At 38.5% G+C, this 13,693-nt stretch overlaps 2 protein-coding genes across 2 annotated transcripts; one reads left to right on the top strand and one right to left on the bottom strand.

Moving 5' to 3' along the window:
• Positions 1 to 4,170: 4,170 nt before the first annotated feature.
• On the bottom strand, positions 4,171 to 4,725 carry LOC106095120 (collagen alpha-1(X) chain-like). The gene is made up of 2 exons (XM_013262367.2): positions 4,698 to 4,725; positions 4,171 to 4,610 (listed from the first exon to the last, which is right to left on the bottom strand). Exons 1-2 carry the CDS (start codon positions 4,723 to 4,725, stop codon positions 4,171 to 4,173), a joined length of 468 nt encoding a protein of 155 aa, XP_013117821.2.
• Positions 4,726 to 5,311: 586 nt separating this feature from the next.
• On the top strand, positions 5,312 to 5,857 carry LOC106095119 (collectin-12-like). The gene is made up of 2 exons (XM_013262366.2): positions 5,312 to 5,339; positions 5,409 to 5,857. Exons 1-2 carry the CDS (start codon positions 5,312 to 5,314, stop codon positions 5,855 to 5,857), a joined length of 477 nt encoding a protein of 158 aa, XP_013117820.2.
• The last annotated feature ends 7,836 nt before the right edge of the window (positions 5,858 to 13,693 follow it).

Here is a 13,693-nt window from a genome sequence, read left to right as displayed (position 1 = left end):
CTAAGGGAGATTTTTCCTTGGTCATGCGGCGGATACGGACACTGTGTTATCCTTGAAACAATGCTCGATGTTCCAGGCAATGTTGATTACATATTGCCTGAACCGCTTTTGAAAAAAAAGAACTGTACCACTACCCCTAATAGAAACGATTTGAATTACCATATATATGGTTAAAGAAGTTACAGACTTCTATACGGAAGAATCCAAACTAGACGACCAAATGGGGTTAAATGGGGTTGGTCATATCGAGAAGATTGCCCAACCACTTTAGTGTGTATTAAGCGGATATGCCTCTAGCAACACTTAAGTTAAGTCTTCAGGATCTGGCCCCAAGAGCAAATAATGATAAATAGTCACTAAGGGAGGGTTATGCATATTGCAAAATTATGTGGCATCATCTAGACTTGAAGAGATTTACCGCTTTGCTGTCGCTGGCAAGAACAGACGTCTCATTATGTCCGTCATGACAGACTGAAGGTTGTAAGTAACCATTTTTGCAGAAGCTGTGAGGACGTCGAGGAAGAAGAAACTATAGAACATTTTCTGATGAGATACTGCTGCTTCAACCTAACCTACATGTTCCTTGACAATCGCCGAAAAAAGGATGGTAATATGTTCGTGACTCACTGAGGGAAAACAAATGTTTTACAAATGTTAAGTTTACCTCTGTTCCTTAGTGGAATGTTCACGGGCAAAAATTTGCAATTTACAAATATCTCCACGATAACATAATACTTTTATTAAACAATTTACAATAAGTAATGAGGAAATGTACTACAAGCTGATTTTATCCATACCAACAACCCTGTTGCCTTCCGGAAATGACTTGATAAGAATGCCCCCATCCTATGGTGGTGGGTACAAAAAGAGCACCGGCCAAATGGCCACCACGACCATATCCCCTTCATGAAATTTTCCATAACTCAATTCCAAAGTGGCTGTCCTCGATAGTCTCACGAATTTTATCTTTTAGATCTTGAATTGACGCTGGGCTGTTGACGTATATGTTTCACCTGGCCCCAAAAGAAAAAGTCACAAGGCGTCAAATCACTAGATGTCGGTGGCTAACTGTGATCACCTCTTAAAGAGATAAAACGGCCCCGAAGGAAGACGTAGGGCAGATTAATACCATTCAACTCCTACCATAGAAAATCATTAATCATCTCTCGACAGAGCAATCCATTCACCGTAACTGTTGATCCAATCTCATTTTCAAAACAAGTAAAAAGACGTTAAGTTCGGCCGGGCCGAATTTGGATACCCACCACCTCGGGTATATATGTCATCAAAATCCGGTGTAAATTGCATACCTTATGTCCCATAGCAGTAATCGGTACAAGTCATTGTTCAATCGTGTATAACAAAATATTGGTCTTTTTAGAAGCTATAACTACAAATAAACCGATCTAAACCATATGCGACGCGGATGTCGAAAATCCTAACACAACGAACTGTACCAAATCTCGACGAAATCGGACAATAAATGCGCCTTTTATAGGCCAAAACCTTAAATTGAGAAATCGGCCTTTATGACAGCTATATTCAAATCTGCACCGATCTGGGCCAAATTGAAGATGGACGTCGAAGAGCCGAACACAACGAACTGTCCCAAATCTCGGCGAAATCGGACAATAAATGCGCTTTTTATGGGCCCAAAACTTAAAACCGAGATATCGGTCTATATGGCAGCTATATTCAAATCTGGACCGATCTGAGCCAAATTGACGAAGGCCGTCGAAGAGCCTAACGCAACCCACTGTCTCAATTTTCGGCACAATCGGACAATAAATGCGCCTTTTATGGCCCCAAAATCTAAAACCGAGAGATCGGTTTATATGGCAGCTATATCCAAATCTGGACCGATCTTCGCTAAATTGACGAAGGACGTCGAAGAGTGTAACGCAACTCATTGTCTCAAATTTCCGCAAAATCGGGCAGTAAATGTGCCTATTATGGCCCCAAAACCCTAAATCGCAGGATCGGTCTATATGGCAGCTATATCCAAATCTGGACCGATCTGGGCCAAACTAACGAAGGATGTAGAGAACGCCTAACACAACTCACTGTCCCAAAATTCAGCAAAATCGGATAATAAATGTGGCATTAGTGGGCGGATCGGTCTATATGGCAGCTATATCCAAATCTGAACCGATCTGGGCCAAACTAACGAGGGATGTAGAGAACGCCTAACACAACTCACTGTCCCAAAATTCAGCGAAATCGGATAATAAATGCGGCTTTCATGGGCCTAAGACCCTAAATCGGCGGATCGGTCTTTATGGGGGCTATGGACAAAAAAACAATCTGTGCAAAGTTTCAGCTCAATATCTCTTTTTTTAAAGACTGTAGCTTGATTTCAACAGACAGACGGACGGACATGTCTATATCGTCTTAGATTTTACGGTGATCAAGAATGTACATACTTTACAGTGTCGTAAATGGATATTTCGATATGTTGCAAACGGAATGACAAAATGAATATACCCCCCATCCTTCGGTAGTGGGTATAAAAATAAGGTCCAATGACTAACGGATGCGATAATTATGCGGTCCGACACGGTGCTTCACGTGCATTTTGGGACCAAGTGTTTGGGGGCCTTTCCCCAAAAACATCCCCCAAAGGGGACAAATTTATGACCATAGCAATAAGGGGCTCAAATGAAAGGTATTTGGGAGTAAAGCACAAATTTTATATCAATATTCGGGAAAAGTGTCTATGGGGCCACCCCACCCTCACAACACCACCCAAATCGTAAGTATTTTCTGACTATTGCAATATGAGGCTCAAATAAGAGGGTTTTTAAAGTGGAACACGAATCCGATATTTATTTTCAAGGGCAACTCATTGAGTGGCCGCCCATCCCCCAAAACACCCCTCAAGCCGGTCATGTTTGCCGACTATGGAAATATGGGTCTCAAATTAAAAGTCTGTGGGAGTAGACTACGTATCTGATATCAACATTTGGGGGCAACTGTGTAGCGGACGTCCCACCACCATAACAACCCCCAAATAGGACATATTTGCTTGCCAAGACAATTTGGGTCTTAAAGAGAGTGGAACTAAATATTCATAGTTTTTAGGGCCAATACCCCAAACCGGACACATTTGCTGACTTTTGCAACAAGGAGTTTAAATCAATTTTAAGGGCAATGGCAATATGGGGTTCAAATAAATAATATATAGATATACGAGAATAGAGCACGTTGCTGATATATTTTTCGGGCTTAATGTTTGGGGGACCACCCCAATCGCCAAGCACCCCTAAAAAGGGCATATTTACCCACCATGTCAATGTGGAGCTTAAATGAAAGGTTTTGGGGGGTAGAGCAAGAATTGATACCCATTTTCACAGGAATCGATACCCAAAATACCCTACAAACAGCAATTTTTTAGTGACCATCGCAATATGGGGCTCAAATAAAAAGTATTTGGAAGTAGAATACGAATTTAATATCCTAATGTAGGACCATGCATTTAGGACATCACCTATTTCCCTAAACACCCCCAAAGGAAAAACATTTTTCAACCATGCCAATATGTGCCTCAAATAAAAGGTATTTGAAATTAGAAAACGAATTTGATAACCTTTTTTGGGGCCATGTGTTTGGGGGATGCCTCATCCTGTAAACTCCTCTTAAGCCAATGGCAAAATGGTGTTTAAATAAATGGTATTTGAGACAAAAGCACGATGCTGATATTTTTTCAGGCCACCTGGGGGACCGCCTCTCCCCCTAAAACACCACTAAATCAGACATCATGAGAATATCGGGCTAAAATTTAAGAAGTATTTTAAAAATGGAGTACACCTTACATCCAAACTTAAATTCGTAGACCAATAAAGATCATATGGGATTCAGATAAAGGCACTTATATTGTTAAACTGTTAGTCCAGCGATATACTATTTTTGTAGCATGGTATTTTACTAAAAGATCTTTAATTGTCGAAATTAAATATTCCAAGGAAACTTTTGTTCCATATAATGTCAAAGGAGGCGCAGCGGGGCGGGCCAGCTAGTATTAAAGAATAAAAGCTTCAAAAGTGACAGCCACCGAAATTAAGTTTGCTATTCTTTGGCCCGAATTCTTAATAGTAGGACACATTTTTTTCAGTGTAAAAATAAGTTTTAAAACACATTGTTGATTGCTTTTTGTGCGTTTTTCAATATTTATTAATAAAATTCATCATCACCCAAATCGTATTCGAAATCATCCAAATCGTAAATATTAGAGCGAGCCGCCACTGCAGCAGCACCTGGCAAACCTCGTGGACCTGGGGATCCAGGTGGCCCTCTAGGTCCCACTGCACCCACAGCGCCAGTAAAACCACGAGGACCACGTCTACCATTTTCACCAATAGGACCGGAAGGGCCTGGACGACCATCATGGCCACGCTCGCCAGGGCGCCCAACTGAACCAATGTCTCCGGGGTCGCCGGAAGGACCCTTCTCGCCTGGATCACCATCTGGACCAGGTAACCCATTGGGACCGGACGGACCTGGAGGTCCTGGAGGACAATTACAACCCCCTCCAACTCCATAAAATTGGGCAGGGCCGCCCATTTGTAAACCAAAACCTTGCTGAACAGAAGGTTTGACCAGGGCACAGATGGCTTAAGGGAATAAAGAAAAACTTCAACAGTCAACACTAATGTTTGCTTTTGTATATGTTGTTTCAAAGAAAAGGTTCCTCAACTTACCCAATAGAAACAATGTTAACAGTTTCATTATTACAACAATAATAAGAGGAAATCGTAAGCTTTCGAAGTATTTAAAGGGAACCGACTTTAAAGATGACAACTTGGGGAGCGTAATTAAGCGTCACTGTGCTTGAGCTGCGCCATGAGCATAATAAGAAATAACCGAAAAACCTTTAAATGTTAAGTGAGTTGTAAAATTCTTTTCGAATTGACGGTCATTTCAAGAATGGTTGATTTATAGTTAATTGGATAAGGTGAGTCGTAAATCATGGGCCAATCCAAGGCGGTGGAATATAACTTACAAATGAAAGTGGCGACATTTTATACATACATCAAAGTACTTCAAAAGATTAAGGTACTTTAAAAGATGATTAAAGTCTGGTGACAATATAGGAGAGTAATTTATGATCTATGTATGTATATGTAACGAAGTCCAATTTACTAGTCCTCTCTACAATGATTTTACTTTGGCATTTTCTCATGATTCTTGTAGTGAAAATCTGGTTGGGAAGAATTAAGCTGAATGAACTCAGATTTAACTTTGGCATTTTCTCATGATTATTGGTATAAAAGCCGGAGAGTTAGGGAAACCCCGTTCAGTTACCTTCTAGAAAATGTTACTGAAGTTTATATCAATCATTGGTAAGACTATCTATCTTCACATTCTGTTTTCTTAAATAGATCACTTGATTGTTCCTAATGTTTCTACAGCTCTTATATGTTACGTGAGTGCCCAGGAAGAACGGCAACCTCGTAGCGTACTGAATCGCAATCGTAACAACAATGTGCAAGCCTATTACCAATCAATACCTCAATGTATTTGCACCCCAGGACCTCGTGGCAGTCCTGGCGAACAGGGCAGTCTCGGAGTGAAGGGACCACGTGGTGACCCCGGTCTTAAAGGCCCCAAAGGGCTTCCAGGTCCCGTTGGTCCACCTGGAATACAAGGATCCCCCGGACGTGATGGAGCTCCTGGAGCACAAGGCTTACCAGGAGCAAGGGGTCGCCGTGGCTTCCCTGGGGGCAGAGGCATTCCCGGACCTATGGGAGTGCCTGGATTGCCAGGACCACCAGGACCTCAAGGTGACCCTGGGGTGGCTTCACCAGCCACGACAACCACCACCACAACCACAGAGGCACCTCCAGCGAATAGGAGATAGGACATGGTCACAAATAGCCAAACAATTGTCTTGCCTTCGGAAATGGACAACTCTGTAGCAATGGGACTTCCGACTTCTGGGATGATAATATCCCAACCGCTAATCTTCTCAAAGCCTATAACCATTTCCAGACCTTTAACTACTTCACAAATCTCAATCGTTAGCCAATTACCTGGCAATTCTCAAGGGATCTTTTATCGTCCACCATTCATGCCATTGGATATTAATGACGGAGCAGACTATACTGAGAATTCGGATTATCGAAAGAAGTGAACGAGGTTAGAGACAATCGAATTGCTATTTGTGACTTTACAAGAATTGAAATATAAATTTGAACTTAAAATAAAAATTTGAGCTGTAACAATACAAAAACAATTCCATTTATTTTTATCTCGACAATTTTTCTATACAAATACAGAACCTAGTAAAACAAAGTTTTTGGAGAAAACTTTTACTAAAATTTAATTTGTTTGTTTTCTAAGACAAAGCTTAAACCCAGTGGTGGGCAAATACAATCACACTGTTGCACATTATTGCCTACGCCCATAAGCCAATGGGCTTGGTTAGTGTGCCCACCGCTGCTTAGATCATTAAGCGTTAATTCAAAGCGTGGCAAGAATGTTACCTAATTCTTTCAGTGCCCTTTCATTTGAGTCTCATATTGTCTTGATCGGCCTACACTCATAGAAAAATGTCTGCTGAAAATAGCAAACACTATCTGCTGTCTGTTAGTAGTTAATTTTGCTACTATCACAATAGCAGTTCTGCAATTTCAGAACAGCAGGCCTTCTGGTGAAAAGTATGTTGTTTGCTGAATATGACTGCTGCTTAATTTATGGTGGGGTTGTTAGAAAAAACAAGTAAAAGCGTGCTAAGTTCGACCGGGCCGAATCTTATATACCCTCCACCATGGATCGCATTTGTCGAGTTCCTTTCCGGGCATCTCTTCTTAGGCAAAAAAGGATATAAGAAAAGATTTGCTGTGCTATTATAACGATTTCAAGATAGGGTCCGGTTTGGACCACAATTAAATTATATGTTGGAGACCTGTGTAAAATGTCAGCCAATTCGAATAAGAAATGCGCCATTTGGGGGCTCAAGAAGTAAAATAGAGAGATCGATTTATATGGGAGCTGTATCGGGCTATAGACCAATTCAGACCATAATAAACACGTATGTTGATGGTCATGAGAGGATCCGTCGTACAAAATTTCTGGCAAATCAGATAATAATTGCGACCTCTACAGGCTCAAGAAGTCAAGATCCCAGATCGGTTTATATGACAGCTATATCAGGTTATGAACCGATTTGAACGTTATTTGACATAGTTGTTGAAGGTAAGAATTATAAAAACGTCATGCAAAATTTCAACCAAATCGGATAAGAATTGCGCCCGCTAGAGGCTCAAGGAGTCAAGAGCCCAGATCGGTTTATATGGCAGCTATATCAGGTTATGGACCGATTTGAACCATACTTGGCACAGTTGTTACAACAAAACACGTCGTGTAAAATTTCATTCCAATCGAATAAGAATTGCGCACTCTAGAGGCTCATGAAGTCAAGACCCAAGATCGGTTTATAGGGCAGCTATATCAAAACATGGACCAATATGGCCCATTTACAATACCAACCGACACTAATCAGAAGTATTTGTGCAAAATTTCGAGCGGCTAGCTTTACTCCTTTGGAAGTTAGCGTGCTTTCGACAGACAGACGGACGGACATGGCTAGATCGTCATAAAATGTCGCGACGATCAAGAATATATATACTTTATGGGGTCTCAGACGAATATTTCGAGTAGTTACAAACAGAATGACGAAATTAGTATACCCCTTATTCTATGGAGGAGGGAATAAAAAAAGTTCAAATTCAATTATCAAAATGATTGAATCAATAAATTTTGTTATTGAAAATGGCAAAACTTTTAATCACGACTGTAATTGAAATTAAAAATGATTGAACCAATAAATTTTTTAATAAGAAATTGCCAAAATTTCATTCACCATGGTAATTGAAAAAAAAATCCGGATTCATTAAAAAAAATATTGATTAAATTAATTTTTGAATTGAAAACATTTTTATTATTAATTGAAACAATTTTCTTAATAATTTTTTCTGTGTACGTGCTTTAGGCATATACATATTCATAGTTGTAGTTGTGTGTGTGTTGTTTGGATGTGACTGCATCGACACATGTAAAGGCGAACTAGCAACCCTGCAGGACTTTGAACCGGTCCCAAACTGATGATTTCACCGGTTTTCAGTGACCAATGACTCGTTCCCTGACTATAAATATTACCGGTGATTTTTGTATGGGCATGTCATGCCTAGGGAACAAACAATTTTAACCGGTCATTTCATCAATTAAAAACACTTGTATTTCACTGATTTTAAAAAAAAACTACTCATTTCCCCCATAAAGCCAAACACATCACTTCACCTGTTTAAACATTATTATTCAAAAGTAATTAAATAATAGTTGATTTAGTTCATTTAATTTTTACACTCTTTAGGAATTTTTGTTTCATACATAAAAAATAAACAATAAATAAAATCTAGATTAAAAATAAAAGTAAAGATATATTAATTAACTCAATATATAAAATAGCAAAGCAATTTAGAATTAATTCAAAACAGACAAAATATAAAAATTTAATACAAAAAAAAAAAAAGCGTGCCAAGTTCGGCCGGGCCGAATCTTATATACCCTCCACCATGGATCGCATTTGTCGAGTTCTTTTCCCGGCATCTCTTCTTAGGCAAAACAGGATATAAGAAAATATTTGCTCTGTTATTAGAGCGATATCAAGATATGGTCCGGTTTGGACCACAATTAAATTATATGTTGGAGACCTGTGTAAAATGTCAGCCAATTCGAATAAGTATTGCGCCCTTTGGGGGCTCAAGAAGTAAAATAGAGAGATCGATTTATATGGGAGCTGTATCTAGCTATAGACCGATTCAGACCATAATAAACACGTATGTTGATGGTCATGGGAGAATCCATCGTACACAATTTCAGGCAAATCAGATAATAATTGCGACCTCTACAGGCTCAAGAAGTCACGATCCCAGATCGGTTTATATGGCAGCTACATCAGGTTATGAACCTACTTCAACCTTATTTGACACAGTAGTTGAAAGTAAGAATAAAATACGTCATGCAAAATTTCAGCCAAATCGGATAGGAATTGCGACCTCTAGAAGCTCAAAAAGTCAAGTCCCCATATCTGCTTATATGACAGCTATATCAGGTTATGAACCGATTTGAACCATACTTGGCACAGTTGTTGGATATCATAACAAAATACTACGTGCCAAAATTCATTCAAATCGGATAAGAATTGCGCCCTCTAGAGGCTCAAGAAGTCAAGACCCAAGATCGGTTAATATGGCAGCTATATCAGGTTATAGACCGATTGGAACCATACTTGGCACAGTTATTGGATATCATAACAAAACATGTCATGCAAAATTTCATTCCAACGGATAAGAATTGCGCACTCTAGAGGTTCAAGAAGTCAAGACCCAAGATCGGTTTATATGGCAGCTATATCAGGTTATGGACCGATTTGAACCATACTTGGCATAGTTCATAACAAAACACGTAGTGCAAAATTTCATTCCAATCGGATAAGAATTGCGCACTCTAGAGGCTCAAGAAGTCAAGACGCAAGATCGGTTTATATGGCAGCTATATCAAAACATGGACCTATATGGCCTATTTACAACACCAACCGACCTACACTAATAAGAAGAATTTGTGCAAAATTTCAAGCGGCTAGCTTTTCTCCTTCGAAAGTTAGCGTGCTTTCGACAGACAGACGGACGGACGGACATGGCTAGATCGACACAAAATGTCGCGACGATCAATAATATATATACTTTATTCGGTCTCAGACGAATATTTCGAGTAGTTACAAACAGAATGACGAAATTAGTATACCCCCCACCCTATGGTGGAGGGTATAATTAAATGAAAGAGAAAATTTTTGGAAAGAAAATGAAACAAAAGTTCCGGTCACACAACCACAGTGCTTGTTGTTTATTCCGTATGCTGTTTGTAAAAGGGTTTTGAGCAAAGTGTTCATGGTTATTGTAAACACACATAACATCAAGTCATAAGTATGAAGTAGGTACCCAGTGAAAAATTTTTGCCTAGCGCTCTGATGTTAGAATATTTTCTGAAGTTTTTTGAAATCTTATAAGAAAATTGCCGATTTCTCAAAATTTCCCTTAGAAATTTAACAGATTTCTTTGGATCATTTCTGCACATTTTATTGTGTTTATCACCGAAAATCTGAAATTACTCGATAGGGAATTTACATTTTCTTCGTATTTCGCCTTCCCAAGCATCAGCTGAGAGTTTTTTCAGAATATCGCACATATTCGTACTTGGTAAATTTTGGTATGTATACCGATTTTGTTTGCTTTTTTTCTTGCACCGGTCTGCTAGTAACAAATTTTTATTTGTCGGTTTTTTATACCCTCCACTATAGTATGGGGGTATACTAATTTCGTCATTCTGTTTGTAACTCCCCGAAATATTCATCTCAGACCCCACAAAGTATATATATTCTTGATCGTCATGACATTTAATGTCGATCTAGCCATATCCGTCTGTCTGTCCGTTCGTCTGTCTGTCGAAAGCACGCTAACGTTCGATGGAGTAAAGCTAGCCGCTTGAAATTTTGCACTAACACTTCTTATAGGTATAGGTCGGTTGGGATTGTAAATGGACCATATCAGTCCATGTTTTGATATAGCTGCCATTTAAATCGATCTTGGATCTTGACTTCTTGAGCCACTAGAGGGCGCAATTCCTATCCGATTTGGCTGAAATTTTGCACGACGTGTTTCGACATGACTTCCAACAACTATGCCATGTAAGTTTGAAAAGGGACCATAACGCTAAGTAGCTGCCATATAAGCCGATCTTGAATCTTGACTTCTTGAGCCACTAGAGGACGCAATTCTTATCGAAATTTTGCATGAGGAGTTTTGTTATGATTTCCAAAAACTGTGCGAAGTAGGGGTGAAATGGGGGCATAACCTGATATAGCTATCATATAAACCGATCTGGGGGCGCAATTATTATCCGAATTAGTGAATTTGTGTATATGGTCTGAATCGTTTATAGCCTGTTCCTGCTCAGCTCCACTATAAAACGATCTCCCAATTTTACTTTTAGAGTCGATAAAGGGCGCAACTCTTATTCGATTTGACTGAAATCTTACACAATGACTTCTACTATGGTCTCCAACATATATTCCATTGTGGTCCGAATCGGACCAGAACTTGATGTAGCTCCAATAGCATAGCAGTTCTTTTCTTTTATCCCTTCCTTTCCTTTGTCTGCCTCAAAAGAGACACCAGGAAAAGAACTAGACAAATGCGAACCATGGTGGAGGGTATATAATATTCGGCCCGGCGAAACTTAGCACGCTTTTACTTGTTTTTGTTTGCTTTTTTAGTCGTTTTGAAGCATTTAAGCAGTAAAGTTGCTTATTTGCTTGTGAAAAAAGTAAAAGTACTGAAGTGAAGTGGAAATAAATTAAAATAGTGATATTTGTGGTAGGTACTGTAACCAATCGAAATATGTTGCAATATGTATATACAATATACAGGGTGGCTGATGAAAGCCGCTACCAAAAAAAAATGTAATAACTTTTTTTCTATTTAATAATAATAATTTAATAATTAATTTAATTAATTAATTAATTAATTTAATTAATAATAATTTAATAATTAATTTAATAATTTAATTTAACATGAATAAAAGAAAAATGTATTCCATACACCGAAAAAAAAATGTAGCAATATTCATCATTGTAGCAATATTCATCAGCCACCCTGTATATAAATATATTTTAAATTTTTAGAGACGCCGAATAAAAGCTCAACCTCATCAGGAGATTTGTGCACGAGGATTTAAAACGTTTTTCGGTTCGCTATATTCTATTGAAAATAAACAGTTTTCTTTAATAAGAAATAAAAAATAATTATCTTTGAGATTTTCGGATTCGGATTACTTTTCAAATATGTATCCGAAGATACTCAGAATATCATATGATTTTTTCTTGATTAAAAAAAAAGTCGAAAAATTTTGGGACAAATTGTTCGAAAATTAAGAGACTATTGGATTATTTTCTAATCTAAACTAAATTGTCTGAGAAGTAAGTATTTATTCGGCTGATTTTTAGATCAAAGTAAGCATTTAGAAATGTTCAGCGTTGCGAGGCAAGCATCAGTGGAGTCTAACCTTATTCTGGTAATTTTCGAATGCTCTTTGAAAGTTTCGTCCAAAATTGCAACGAAAATCTTTAAGAACATCAGAAATATCTGACTAATTTCAAAAATTCCCTCAGAATTTTTCTGATACTCATTTCAAATTTCCCCTGAAAAAACTTTCATCGGTGTAAACCGCCCATACAACTTTCTTCACAGGTTTGCCTATGAATTCGGAATCAGAATTGGAAACTTGTGCAGAGATTCCGACCGAATTCGTAACGAACTCGACAAAATTTTTCACTGCGTATGAAGCACTTATGCGGCATTTCCCCGTTTAAAATATCTTTGAACTGTTGTTGTTCTATTGTACTTTACTAAACATGAGAGACTGATTGTTGTTGTTGTTGTGTTAAAAGGCAAAATACCAGAAAACCAAACAAATGGATTTCCTCGCAGAAACGGAGATTAAGAAGGGCAATATATACTCGTAAGTAAACCAAAAAATGTTGGCAAGGGCAAGTTTAAAGAAGTTTCTTGAATGAAATATTGATCAGTAGGCAAACAGTTTACATTCCATAAGGGTTTTTTCATAGAATAACGATACAAGTAGAAATAAGCTACAAAGCCAGTAGCCGCAACAGTGTGGGCATTAGCACAGCACTTAAGTTGACGAGAGACTTTTCAACACCTTTCGAAATGAGTATCAACGGCCGCAATCTCTATATGTACAAGAATCTGCTGACCACATAATTTCCTTTCAGTAATACTCCAAACTATGTCTTTCAGTAATACTCCACCCTATCACCTATGTTCACACGTAACAGTTTACCATTGGTCATATTTCATTGTAATATATTTAACTAGCTGAACCGGGCCCCCACCGCTGCGCCTTCCTTACATTATATGGAACAAAATTATCCTTTGAATATTTATTTACGACAGTTAAAGATATTTTAGTGAAACGCCAAGCTACGAAAATAATAATTGTATATCGCAAAAGCATAACATGCGAATATGTGAATCCAATATGATCTTTGCTGGTCTACGAATTCGCTTGCAAGGTTAAGGATCATTAACGTGTGGATGTTTGATATACTCCATTATTAAAAGTCTTTATTTCAGCTCGATATTGTCATGATGTTCGATTTAGGGGTGTTTTCGGGGGTGAGGTGGTCCCTTAGTCTCTTGGCCCAGAAAAGAATTTATTTAAACCCCATATTGCCATTGGTTTAGGGAAAGTTTATGGGATGAGGCGTCCTCAAACATTTGGCCCCAAAATTTGTACTCTTTGGGGGTGTTATGGGAAAGGGGCGGTGCCCCAAATATATGGTCCCACATTTGGATATCAGATTCGTATTCTACTTCCAAATACCTTTATTTGAGCCCCATGTTGCGATGGTCAGTAAATAATTGTTGTTTGTGGGGTATTTTAAGAAAGGGATAGACATCCAATACCTTTCATTTCAGCCCCACATTGACGTGGTTGGTAAATTTGCCCGATTTAGGGGTGTTTTGGGGAGTGGGGTGGTCCCCCAAACACTAGGCCCTGTAAATATATCAGCATCGTGCTCTACTCTCAAATATCATTTATTTGAACCCCATGT

This window comes from Stomoxys calcitrans, chromosome 1, assembly GCF_963082655.1.
Source record: "Stomoxys calcitrans chromosome 1, idStoCalc2.1, whole genome shotgun sequence".
NCBI lineage: Eukaryota > Metazoa > Arthropoda > Insecta > Diptera > Muscidae > Stomoxys > Stomoxys calcitrans.
This window is presented reverse-complemented; position numbering and strand designations above follow the sequence as displayed.

What these genes read in the sequence shown, in the direction of transcription:
- LOC106095120 (XM_013262367.2), bottom strand. Translation starts at nt 4,725, where the DNA reads ATGAAACTGTTAACATTGTTTCTATTGG. An exon ending in GTTAACATTGTTTCTATTGG is followed by an intron (nt 4,611 to 4,697) that starts GTAAGTTGAGGA and finishes TATTCCCTTAAG; the next exon opens with CCATCTGTGCCCTGGTCAAA.
- LOC106095119 (XM_013262366.2), top strand. Translation starts at nt 5,312, where the DNA reads ATGTTACTGAAGTTTATATCAATCATTG. An exon ending in GAAGTTTATATCAATCATTG is followed by an intron (nt 5,340 to 5,408) that starts GTAAGACTATCT and finishes ATGTTTCTACAG; the next exon opens with CTCTTATATGTTACGTGAGT.